This window comes from Patella vulgata, chromosome 6, assembly GCF_932274485.2.
Source record: "Patella vulgata chromosome 6, xgPatVulg1.2, whole genome shotgun sequence".
Classification (NCBI taxonomy): Eukaryota; Metazoa; Mollusca; class Gastropoda; family Patellidae; genus Patella; species Patella vulgata.
The window spans coordinates 16,068,780-16,082,329 of record NC_065884.2 but is presented as its reverse complement, the minus strand read 5'-3'; the positions used below and the strand labels follow the sequence as shown (position 1 = coordinate 16,082,329).

Here is a 13,550-nt window from a genome sequence, read left to right as displayed (position 1 = left end):
TTACACAAGTTTCCACCATCAAAATTACAAGTCAGCTTTGTTACACCTAAAATGAAACGACTGAATTAGTAATAGGGAGTACAGGAAAATCGAACAGAACCCCGGCAGACAAACTCGTGGATATGACACGTAAAGTGCGGATATTGCAAGCAATGAACAATAAGAGAGAGAGAGAGAGATAGAGAGAGAGAGAGAGAGTCTAACGTCCACTCGACACAAACTAGATAAATTCGGGACTAACATATGGTTTAATTTTATTTCAATAATTCGCTTGCGCGTAGGAAAGTGGGAGGAAAGCGGAGGACTCGGAGAAAACCCACGAGGTTAGACAGGCGACCCTACTCCTTGTCACGTATAACCGGGGATTCGAAACCACGCCAGTTGACTCAATGACAGGCTTTATGATACAGCGCGCACGTGCTAACCATTCAGCCATCCAACCCCCCGAACAATAAGAGTACTTTTAAGTCAATTGAAGGGCGATACAAGACGGACTAGTTATAGCACCGGAATCCACAAAGAAGAGGACGACAGAAATCAACATTGGCAAACAAAATTAACGTGCAAAAATGAGTTTTAGAAAGAATTAAGAAGACATACCTAAACAACGTGAAGTAGTTATATGTATCTCATCAATCGCTATTCCATTATTACTCCTCTTTACTGATTGAACAACAAATAACAGTTGTTGTATATCATTATCCAAATCAACTTCAGATAATCTCCAACCAGTAGATATACCATTAAACTGCACCAAAAGAACACCCGATGCATTCAATCGCTGGCCAATAACTTTCAAAATGGCGTCACTTCCGCTATGGAAGTTGAACCAGAAAGTCAAGCAACTGTCAGTTAATAAGTTCAATATGGGTGATGAAAGTGTAGCCGAGTTTCCGATTTCTTCATATGGTACATAACCGTACATATAATATCCTGTACAGAAAAAGAAAACAAATTAAACATTTATTCATTGGCTCGATGAACGTTTGTATGTTGTCCCCACTCTGTTACTAACTTACTAATAACACCAAATTCAACAATAATTTAAATGTTAAAAAATGATAAAGAACCAGGTGACCATGTGCTAAAAAGTATAAGAAATGTCTGAATATTAACTTAACATAACGCTGTGGACCCATTACACATGTACATTCGTTTGGTGTTTGAGGGGTACATGCAACTAAATTCGTCTACTGAAATTGCATATTTTAATACTGGTCAGGATGGAACGTTCTTGGTGTTTTTTTGTAGGGCTTAATCTGTACAATAAGCTATTTTACCTGCTTGGTTTTTCAATGAAACATCAGTTGAAGGTCTAGATGGATAATTTGATCCTCCCGATCTTCTTGTCCACATTAGAGTTGTGTTCGATTGATCTGTATATCCACAAACTGCGACTGTCTCAAAATCACAATCAACACTGGACTCTGAAACAAGGAAGGGCAAATTTAAATCGACGTTTGGAAATACGTTAGTGTTTGTATCTTTAAGAAGCCGTTGCTACCTTTCGGTGGACAAAACTTATAAACTAGAGCTCAGAATAGATCTTCCGAATTATACGGGAAGCCTAATGCAGTTCGCTCAAGATCATCTCCTGGTTGCAACCGACACAAACTTGTATTCAGCTATGCAAACTACAAAAACGTGGGTGTACTTATTTCCAATATGTACGATAAATCCATACATGTAATGATCTCTTAGATAATAACTTTTTTCACCCAGGAACCTTCGAGTTATAACGTTGTTGTGGTTGTTTAAAAATGTTTTTGGATTTGAGAGAGAGAGAAATGGGGGTTTAACGTCCACTCGACACAAACTAGGTCATTTCGGGACTAACACATGGTTCAATTTTATTTCAATCATTCGCTTGGCGTAAGGTTCTTTAGCAGTGGGAGGAAACCGGAGGACCCGGAGAAAACCCACGAGGTTGGACAAGCGATCCTACTCCTTGTCACGTACAACCGGGGAATTTTGGATTTGAATACGGTGTCTTAATTATTGATTCGAAAAAAACCGACACAACGGAGCATGTTTAAGGTAATCTGGAAATAATGCCTTTGGTGTCTCAACTTACGTGGAGTCTGTATTGTTTGTTTTATCCAATCTATATAATGATCAACTCTAGTATAAACACCAGGTTTGTTCATTTCTCCACAGCCTTCACCCCAACTAGTTATACCCACCAACTGCCAGTTATCATCACCTGTACGACACATCAATGGTCCACCACTATCACCCTGTAACAATAATTATACATGTTCACATACATTATCTTTCACAAGAATAAAAATCGGGATCGTCGTTGAAGGGAAATAGTCATTTTAGCCAATGTACATATAACGATCATACTTTCGCATACATCACCGTATCTCTAAATATTCAGATAGCTTCAATATTTCACAGAAATGGTAACAGGATACCAGAGTCTTCGTTGTTATGAAGATGCCAAGGCATATTAGGTATTGCACCAAAAACCGTAAGTAGGAATTGTCACGACTATTAGTGTATTCTTGACAAAGGAAAGAATGCAGGTCTGGCTGTAAAATGAACACGTGTAGCATGCAATTCATCTGTTAAAGATCTCGGTAGCCTCAATAATGGGAGCATTTGTGATGTAGGTGTATAACATTGGAAAAAGATTCCGATAATTCAAGCCCATAGTTGATATTGGCCGACCGATCAACTAGAAATTTAAGGGAGGAATACGAGGAAGCTTTCTGAAACATTGTGAACAATAAATCATTACAACCGGTTTACCGATATGTAGGAAATGAAATGGGGCTTAAAGAACTACGTTTTCTGCAACAACAGGACTGCTTAATTTTAACTGTCGACGAGTACAAGGGTAGACCCACACTAATCATTGATAGGGATGACACCAGTGCGGATTAATGAGCTTGCAATATTAACTGTTTTCCTTGTGCAAATTAATTCTAGAACATTTGTTTTAAGTATTAGAAAAATAAATAAATGTGCTTGAAGTATATATGGATAAAACATATTTCCTATTAAGTGGAAATGGATATAAAAAATGAGTAAAGGCATCATTCTGCCCGGACCAGTAAAAGCAACAACATCTTATGTAATCAATGATTACAGCCATCTAATACAGAGGTATAAGTAGGCATTCACAAACAGATTAGGGTGGTATCTTGATGTTTCGTCCTATCCGATTTTAAGCCGATGGTAGCGACACCACGATTCTCACCTTGCAAGCATCAATGATCCCAGTTTCATATCCAGCACAGATCATAAAATCTTTAAGTTTTTGAGGATAAATAGCTTTGCATTTAGACTGTGGCCACAGTTTAATCTTGGCGTGGTGTAGATTTTCGGACGTTACCTGTAGATGAACATCTGCGAAAAGAAATAAAAAAAATATGTCTGATAGCCAAAATATTTCTCTCTGTGACATCTCACACAGAGGCGTTGGTAGAGTTTGTGAGGCGTTTTTTGTCATTCTGTTGTTCCGACATTAATATTTTATTGATAATGTTTTAATATATAAATGCAGTAGCACAAAAGTTCCGCTAGTTAATTCATCTTTCTGCAGAAGAAACTGGTTATAATTTCTCATACTCACCAGTTTTAGTAACACTGATTAAATTCAACTCAATATTTTCTCTATTGGAGCAAGGGACACACTCGAAATGGATTCATAGCGCTTGGGGATTTATTTTGTTTTTCTTAGTTGCTGCCTATCTAGTATAGAAATACTTTTTTTGTATTTACATCTGTAATAACATGTGTGCAACAAAACGCCCGAAACGAATTGGTAGAGACACTGGTGTTCAGGTTTTTACTTAATATGAGGCTTTATGTTCCACAGAAATAAATTGCAACCTTTATTTTGCCAAAGTTTGAGATTAACATGAACACAAAAGTTTTTAATAAAATAAACGTAACTTACTCTGTGTATGATTAACTCCCCAGCCAGCTATATAACATGGTAAAGATGACGACCAACTGTGTAGACGTGTCGGAAGACATAGTGGTCGTATATTATCAGTAAATACTATAGGTTTCTGCAATCTTAATAAAGCTATATCAGCCCGGTAGATGAAGTTGTGATCTGGATGAACAAGAATTTCGAATACTTTTATTTTCTGCGCACCAACACCTGTCTGATTCAAGTTCACGAGACCAACCGAAACGGATGTTGTTTGAGGGGAATGAGAAATCCTGTAAAAGAAAGTACTATAGAAAATATTGATTTTAACTGATATCCCCAAGACTAAGTATTTAAACTTTTCCTATTTAAATGCTGTACACAAAATGATGCCTCGTGGATTCTAAATAATGGTAATTCAAAATAGTGATAATGTACGTAGGACTGGCTTCCAGTCTAAGGAAATACTCGTTATGTCTTGATACTGTACTAATGTGATCCGTGTATATCTTTTTGTCATCAACTTCTCCGAGTAGCAAGCATGAGATCGTCAGCGGGATTTTATATAATTGCTGTCACCTCAGACGTGTAAATTTCTGACATTATCTGCGATTTAGAGCAAGTAAAATGTGACGATTGTACATAGCAACAACTTTCAATAGTAAAGGTGAATTCCATTATTCTGTCAGTAACAAACAATCAACCAGTGGCATATTTTCGACTACACCTGGACAGTAAATCACACTCTCGCAAAAGTTAGAGTCCTAACCGTTGTATGATAATGTAGGAACTTAAATAAAACGAAACGAAGAATTGCATACATGCCGTGGACATTAATATTGGTTTAAAAAAATAGATTCATCTTACCCTTGAACACAATGTCCGGCAGTAAGTATCCACAGATCAGCTACAATTGTTCCACCACAGATAAGGTTTTTACCCGAATATATGGCTGCAACCCACGGCCATTCACCTCTAACTGACTGACTTCCACCAACAATGAACGCTTGTGGTAGGTTCGTTGGTTTCATACCACAAACTGAAACAATGCAAAAGGTATGGAATCCTTTAGATTTCATAAGATACGAATTATTATGCGCAAAGGAGGGGATACCGATGGGTTTCCATATCTTTGAATTAATAACGTATGATTTGACTCGATCTCTGTGCCCCACTATTCCAAAATCGTAGCCATCAATAAATTGGAGAAACTCCCTATTCCCAGCACATATCTTACTTCAGCAATATCTTCAATGAAATGTTAGATAGGATTCTTATAATTTTATACATTACTTACTGCGATCTTCACAGGACAGGGTAACTGTACTCTTGCTCATACACGTGGTACTGGAAAGAAAATTGGTATGAAATTTATAACGTGCACAAACCATGCAACGAAACAGAATAACTGAAAAAGTACACCTGTATTTAAACTTGTGTCCTTTAAAAACTGTCCTTACCTTAGCTTAAATTTAGAATGAAAATTCACGCCGTCATCAGAAAGCTGTTGGTTAGGTACAGCGAAAGTGACATCAGTTGAAGGAGCCGCTCCAATACTCAGATGGCCGCTGAAATATACGATTAACAGATGTTAGATAGTATTCACCGAAGATCCTAGACCCCCCCCCCCTTAAATTATTCCAAAATGATCCATACCTAATCAATAGCATTATTAATGTGATCATACTTACGGACATCCGGCAGATGTACAAGCATAGTGGGCAAACTCTGTACTCAAGTTTCCTTTATTACACACAGGAAACCATTTCCCAGATTTCATCACCAGTAGATGGCCACTTGCAGATACAGAGGCTGTAATTTAAAAATAAAATTAAATAGAAAATCCACTTGTTTAATATTTGTATAGTTTTCCATATAGGAAGTCCACTATATTTATTAATGTAGCAACGGTGACTCAGTGAGTAAGGCGTTGGCTAACTAATTGACCGTCAAGGGTTGCCCCTTGTCAGTGGTGCAGGACGGAGGGATTGTACACCTATGTGCAAGTAAACGCACCATTGACAGTCGCAATTTAAAGATACATTATGGGAGATTAGATAATGTAAAGGGAATGTGCCGAAAATTTCAGTCAAATTGATCCACTCTGAACCGAGAATTTAGCGATTTTATTTTGGGCCTAGCCTCGATCACCATTACAAAAGTCGGTACGATAAAATACATAGTCTCGATTATCCATTTATTGATTTAATCAGGAATGAGCGTTGATCAGCAGATCGGATCCTAATCCAAGAAATATCGCAAGGTAGCGATGACATCGAGAGTTGATTATGGTCTGGATAAGTTAATTAATGACTAATTAATAATTTAGATAACATTTCAGGCCTAAAGAAAGACCTGCAATAGGAAGATTTAGCTCTTGAATAATGTATGTTTAATATTTGTGTAGTTTCCCAAATAGGAAGTGCACTTATATTTATTAATGTAGCAACGGGGGCTCAGTGAGTAAGGCGTTGGCTCACTAATTGACCGTCCGGTGTTAGCCAAGAACGTTCCCTGGATTTTCCAGCGTGGTTACCCCTTGTCAATGGTGCAAGACGGAGGGCCTGACAAGGAACAGTCTCTAGTCGTTTGGGTACGACGAAAAAACGAGGCCCCTTGTACACCTACACATGCAAGTAAACGAACCATCGACAGTCACAATTTAAGCAATTTAATATAGTTACCATAATATTTCTATACTGGCTTAATTATTTCCATTGTGTATTATTATACTTACTGCACCCGTCCTCATCTTCAGCATCTGTACACTGTGGTATACCATCACATTTCTGATATTCTGGTAAACACGACCCATCAAAACAACTTACTTCATTAGACTTACATAAAGCTATAGATTAGAGATAAAATCACTATAAATATTATATTGTAAATGTAACAAGGTATACAATACATATACTTTGCACTAAAATAAATCCCAGTAAAACGATGTAAATCTTACCCACTTATATTTACAGTTAGCCTTGTTAAAACAAATTTAGATCTAAAACATTTTACTGTTATTAACAATAAAAAAGGAGGAAATATGTTTGGGTTTGTAAATGATATTTATCAAAAAAAAAAAAAAAAAATGTTTGTAATAAATACCACACAAGTTTTCATCTTCGTTATCTAAACAATCTTTTTCTCCATCACAAAGCCATTCTTTAGGTATACACACTCCACTGCTACTACAAGGTACCCAGTCAAAGGAACAGGTTAACGACACTGAAACTACAGAGAGATAATATTGGGGGTATTATCAGCCGTTCATGATAGACTGAATATTGTATTCTATACAAATACACGGCATTGATAAACAGCGTTAAACAATTTTATTTAGATACTTGAAATAGGTCAAATAAAAGGGAAAAAAGAAGAAAATAATGGTATATTTCTTTCTTACAGTTTGTATATTTATAAAGATCCTGGAGCCCCTGCTGAGCAGAAGTGCATCACAATAAAATAGTGATTTATTATGACGATCCCTGCTATATCATTATTTAATTTATATAAATCGCCTCTATTTACTTAAGTTTGATTAATTTGCTGGACTATAACTCTGAGCAGAAGTGCACCACAATAAAACAGTGATTTATTACATGACTATTCCTACTATGTCATTATTTAGTTTATATAAATTGTCTCTGTTTGCTTAAATTTCATTAATTCGCTGGTCTATAACTCCGAAGATTGTGATTAAATATGATAATTATTGATATTAATTTGCTTGATTGAATACCCACAAATTCGCGCTATTTTGTTCAGATTATTTCTGTTGATTGTGTTTCATAACCAGGACATACTCAAAATCAAGTATTTCGTCGAGCAAATCCTTCAAACTTGGCGCATTCTTAATTTTTACATTAATTTCATTCAGTATGCAATTCAAACCAAATGTTATTTTCCTTTATTCAACGTGATTGTATTATACATTGTCAAACTAGCACAGATAAAATTCGCTGAAGCTGTTGACATTTAGACAATTGGGGAGGGTTAAGATTTTCAGTACAGATTAACATCAGAAACATTTTACATTTATATCCATAAGATTAGCAAACTGTGATGTCACACTTACCATTCTGAGATTCCTCAAAAGTATAAATCAGTTTAAACCCCATTTTAGTAACGATTCTATCACTATTAAATTTGACATATAGATCACTTCCAGAAGATGTGATATTTGCTGGAATCGTCCCACCACAGTAAGTACCAATTGGTGTGCCGACTGGTAACGAACCATCATATATAGAAATATGGTCCCATTCACACGATTCCTGATATTCTAAATCCAAGGTTGAGAACACCAGACGTATAACCTGTAATAGTTACAATACGACATGGGTGTTGATTTATTCCTATTAATATTACGTCATATTAATATTCGACAGAGACATTAATTCATCTCCATTAAAGGGGCATTATGTAAGATTTAGATAAAGATTTTGCCGTTCTAGCTTTAATAGTTCGAAAATAGTTAAAGCAAAATGAATATATTGAAAATCTCATTCAAATTACTTTGTTCTGAGCGAAGGTATCAGATGTTTTGACAATATGTGGCATAGATTTTTTATTATCGTAACAATGGTAATTGTTATTTGAGACTTAGCAACGCTTCGTCATTTTTAAATTAAATCATTAAATGACGACCGTTTTCTAATCCGTTTAAATCTCCGCCATCCGATGCTCTGGGTTGATTATAGGCTTGTCATGGGAACAAATGTCTAAATAGTAGTTTATATAACTTTTGAAGCCAAAATAAAGACTTGCAATAGGCAGATTTAGCTCTTTTATAATGCATCTTTAATATTAAAATCGTGTAAGGATATTCTGGACATCATGTTTTGAAGCTTGATAGATATTGCGAACATTGATGTCAATACCTTCAAGTCTCTTGGACAGACATTGATACCATTCCATGAGAAACCCGAATTCATCGCACGACAAATTATTATTATGCAATGGAGAAATATCATTAATCAGTTATAAATAATTCTTAAAACACTCAACAAACCTTGTCCAGATCAGCTTGAATAACCCACTGACAATCCAAATTATTAGCATAGTGTCCTGTATAGTACCCAGGTGAGACAATCTGTCCAGATGATGTTTTCTTTGCCATTGGAACGCCAGAACACGCTACTGCCATAATATCTGCTGTAGTTGAAACTGGTACCAAGGTTGTTGATAAAGCTGCTTTTTGTTGTATCGTTGTTGTTGGAGGTGGTGTCGTTCTTGTTGTTGAAGGTGATATCGTTGTTGTTTTTGAAAGTGGTGTCGTTGTTGTTGTTAAAGGTGGCATCGTTGTTGTTGGTGGCGGTATCGTTGTTGTGGTTGCAGTTGGTAACGTTGATGTTGTCGTGGAAGATGGAATCTGTTTTGTTGCTGCAAGTGGTAGCGTTGTTGATGTTTTTGTTGAAGGCGGTATCGATGTTGTTGTTGGAGGTGGTATCGGTGTTGTTGTTGGAGATGGTATCGTTGTTGTTGTTGGAGGTGGTATCGTTGTTGTTGAAGGTGGTATCGGTGTTATTGTTGGAGGAAGTATCGTTGTTGTTGAAAGTGGTATCGATGTTGTTGTTGGAGGTAGTGTCGTTGTTGTTGTCGATGGCAGCGTTGATAATATTAGTTTGGATGTCGTCGTTAATTTACTAGCTATTTGTACCGTTGATAGTTGTTGTGTTGTTTCTGTTGAAATAAAAATCATAAGATACATATCGCTGAAAATACAAAGACTAAATAAGGTCAAGTTCTTATCAGTTTAAATATTTCACTAAACATATACAGCAACCGAAGTCTTAAAAGTTCAAAAGTACAGAAAATGATTATTTGCCACGCGATTGTCCCAAATAAAGGACAACCACGTATAAGGTAACATAGAAATGAGTAAGCATACACTACGGCACTTGTTGCTGCTTACGGCGAATGTCATAACACGAACTTCAGAAGCAGGTTCTGATGGGTGGATGATAACCACGTTTTATAAGAAAACTAAAACAAATATTAGTTTGGCGTTGGGAACTTCTCAATATAAATTATTCGCACCAGTAATTCACCACCAGTACATTAATTTACAGCTTACCATTCTTAATTTCCCTGGAAACAGTTAAACTAAATCCACTTTTAGGAATAACCCAGTCTGAATGGAAGTGAAGATATAGGAGATTTTGGGTCGATGAATAAGCTGTATTTACGTAGGAACCGCACAGTTTGACTATTTCTTCTGCCGTTGAATTACCATCGCGTAAAGAAAGAAAATCCCACGAACATAGACTGTGCTTTTCTACTTCAAATGTATCCAGACGAACTGTAATATACTGAGAAAATAAAATATTATACACATTATAGGTAAATGCAAGGAGATTCAAAATTCCGTGGCTAGCGACACTATGAAAAATGTCCTTACTATTACCGTAAGGACTGAGATTAACCGACAGAAGTGGGGTCCTTACTCAGTGTCAGTGCATTGCTCCCAGAAAACCGTTTTTTGCTTTCATTTTATTGCCATTTTAAGGATTATCACATATATTTATAATGAAGTATTTGTATTCAAGTTTACCCAGCTCTCATGGCAACTACGCAGGTCTGAAATGGTTGTGGTAGAAATTAGCAAACGATGCTGCAATTTTTCATAGATTTTCAAAGAAAACCTTTTGTGGCCCGCTTTCACATGGGTTACGAATGCCACGGACCGTCCCGAATCCAAACCTTTTCCGATTCGTAGATAAATCGTAGAAGGTTCTTGGAGTTCGTTAGTAATTTTTATTTGGTTTTTACATATTCGTATTGTTCGTAGTTCGTCCACGTCATGTCAAAAACTGTCGTGGTCGGTCTACGAATTTCGATTCGCCACTATTCGTGGCATTCGTAGCCCATGTGAAAGCGGGGCATTAAGGGCATTAAAACTCACCGAATATTTCGTAGCTTCAATCAGAAGTCCACAATCTTTATTAGTAGGATAATGTTGGTTTTGACCGTAGTTTGGTGATATTACAGTGATAGTGTTTTTAATATACACATATTGTTGTTCACAAATAATAACAGTGTCGCTAACCGTTGTGGTACTTGTTTTAGTTGAATCTAATGGTTGGGAAGTTTTTGGTACTGACTGGGACATATCATTAATGAAAGTTATGGTTGGTGGGATTATTGACGTGGATTCGACTGTGGAAATTAATGATGGTGCTGATGATGTTGGTAATGTCGACGATGACAGAGATAGTGATGATGGCGCCGATAATGTTGTTGGTGTTGATGATGTTGATATCTTGGATGTTGATGATCTTGTTGTTGATGTTGGTGATGATGATGTCGCTGATGGTGATGCCAATGATGCTAGTGATATGGGAGATGTTGATGGTGCTGATGATGCAGCTGGTGTTAATGATGTCGCTGATGTTGGTGATGTTGCTGATGCTGGTGATTTTACAGATATTGATGAGGCTGGCGATGTTGATGATGTTGGTGATGTTAGTGAAGTTGGAGATGTTGATGATGTCGATGATGTCAATGATATTGAAGATGTTGTTGATGCTGGTGATCCTTGAGATGTTTGAGGTGCCATTAATGTTGACGACGCTGATGATGTTAGCGATGTTGATGATATGAACGATGTTAATATATTGTATGTTGATGATTTTGGTGCTGTTGGAGATGACGATATTAGTTTTGTTGAAGATGGTAACATTGATATCGTGGATGTTGATGAAGCTGAAGATATTGTAGTTAACGAGTGTGTGGTGGACGACACAAGCCAACTTGTGGAATTTTTAACAGAACTGGAGGTGTTTGAATTTGAGTTAGCTTCACTTACAGCATCTGTAAATATAAAATAATTTTCGATAAGCAAGGAGGTATCTTAAGCAATGTAACCAAACAACAAATACGATTTGGTAGATAAAATATCTTACCGGTGTCAATGACCTCGATTAAAGCTATGAATCCAGTCTTTGTAATCATGAAATCTGAGTTAAAGTGAAATCTTATGGAACTTCCCGTTGAATTGTAGGATACCAGTTTGGTACCACACAAAGTGCCTAACTTGGAACTGGCATCACTGCTTCCATCATAAAGTATTAAGTAATCCCAGGAACAGGCTGAGTTGTATTCAATATCTACTGCTAGAAAGGATACTTTTATAGTCTGAAATATATTTATATACAGATAAATCACAGGTCTGTATTTATTGAGTTAACGGGCCGTCGTAGTAAAGTGGTCTGGGTACTGAACTCTCGGTTTTAATGAACCGGGTTCGAATCACCACGTGGTCGGAGAAGTACCTTAGCAATTTGTCACTTGTCGCCTGTGGGACTAACAAAAAAAGTGTATTTAGTCGTTCAGATGGTAGAAGAACCGAGGTCCAACCGCTAACACATTGGCGTACACATTAAACAACCCTTGACAGAGTCCGGGCAACATCCCATCTCGCATTCAACTGTAGGGACAAAATACCATATACGTGTCTCAAAATAACCATACTGAGTTGGCGAGACATTAAATCGCATTCTAAACTTACCAATGTCATATGGACGTTCATTAGTATTCTAAGATAAACGTTCTTGGCAACTCAATATTCTTACCTTGTTAGAAGTTGTATATATATTAAGTTGAGAGTTAATATTTAATGGATAATGCTGATTATCACCATAATTAGGAGATACTATATATACAGGATTGGTTATTGTTAAAGATTCGTTTGAACACATTTGGTAGGTTGGAGGATTAACACTTGTAGACGTCTGAGGTGTGGAGGTAACTATTGGTGTGGCTTTGGTTGAACTGCTGGAAGTACTCGATTGGGATGACATTAATAAATTTGTTAACAGAGCTGTTTGCGCTCCAGCGGATGTTGTCGCAGGTGAGGTAATACTGGGCTGATATAACGTACTGGTTGGCATAGTGGTGTCCGACGGGGGTTGAGTTGTAGCCGTTTCACTAATCGAATAACTTCCTGTTGAAAAGTTGTCTTCAGCTGTTTGGTTACCATTGTGATTAGATATAATGGTAGTTGCTGCAACCGTAGTATTGGTAACAGAATGTGTACTTGATTCTGTATTCACGGTTAAAGAACTGCTGGTAGATACAGCTGGGTCAAGTTCATTGGGAAAGTTAGAAAATGTTAAAATTGCTCTGAATCCTACTTTGGGAACCACTACATCTGACACAAACACAAACAATGACGACTGTTTGATTTTAAAAGATGGCGGTATTTGATATCCGCAAAGTTTATGTATCACCGGAAATGATTTATCAGTTCCATTGTATATTGTTAGAGAATCGTAGCCACACGATGGGTGAGATTCCACTTCAAAACTTTTGAAAGTGACATTGACACTCTGAAACAAAGAGGATAATTGAGTAAAGGTGTGGATTTGAAAATATAATCCACGTAGCATTTGAATAAAAGACAATAGAGCCATAAGAAGTAGTATTAATAATAGGAGTCATTGGTGTCGTGCACAGGGCAAAGTATGCTGAATCGTTTTGGAGTATCTGGTAACACTTATGACGTGTTTTAAATAAAGAAGTTACTTTGTACGTGTGTATTAAACAAATGTGAGTTTACCGAATAAATGAATAGAATTAATGGTTTCTTGAGATTTTGGGCTTACCTGATTTTGTGGTTTTATCAACCACTGACATATTCTATTATTAGGATAGTATGATT

At 36.7% G+C, this 13,550-nt stretch overlaps 1 protein-coding gene across 1 annotated transcript; it reads right to left on the bottom strand.

Moving 5' to 3' along the window:
- Positions 1 to 3,416: 3,416 nt before the first annotated feature.
- LOC126824277 (uncharacterized) lies at positions 3,417 to 12,911 on the bottom strand. Its single transcript, XM_050553475.2, has 7 exons — positions 12,463 to 12,911; positions 11,794 to 12,025; positions 10,794 to 11,701; positions 9,966 to 10,200; positions 9,235 to 9,571; positions 3,784 to 3,802; positions 3,417 to 3,461 (listed from the first exon to the last, which is right to left on the bottom strand). Exons 1-7 carry the CDS (start codon positions 12,778 to 12,780, stop codon positions 3,417 to 3,419), a joined length of 2,094 nt encoding a protein of 697 aa, XP_050409432.2. The 5' UTR covers positions 12,781 to 12,911.
- Positions 12,912 to 13,550: the final 639 nt, after the last annotated feature.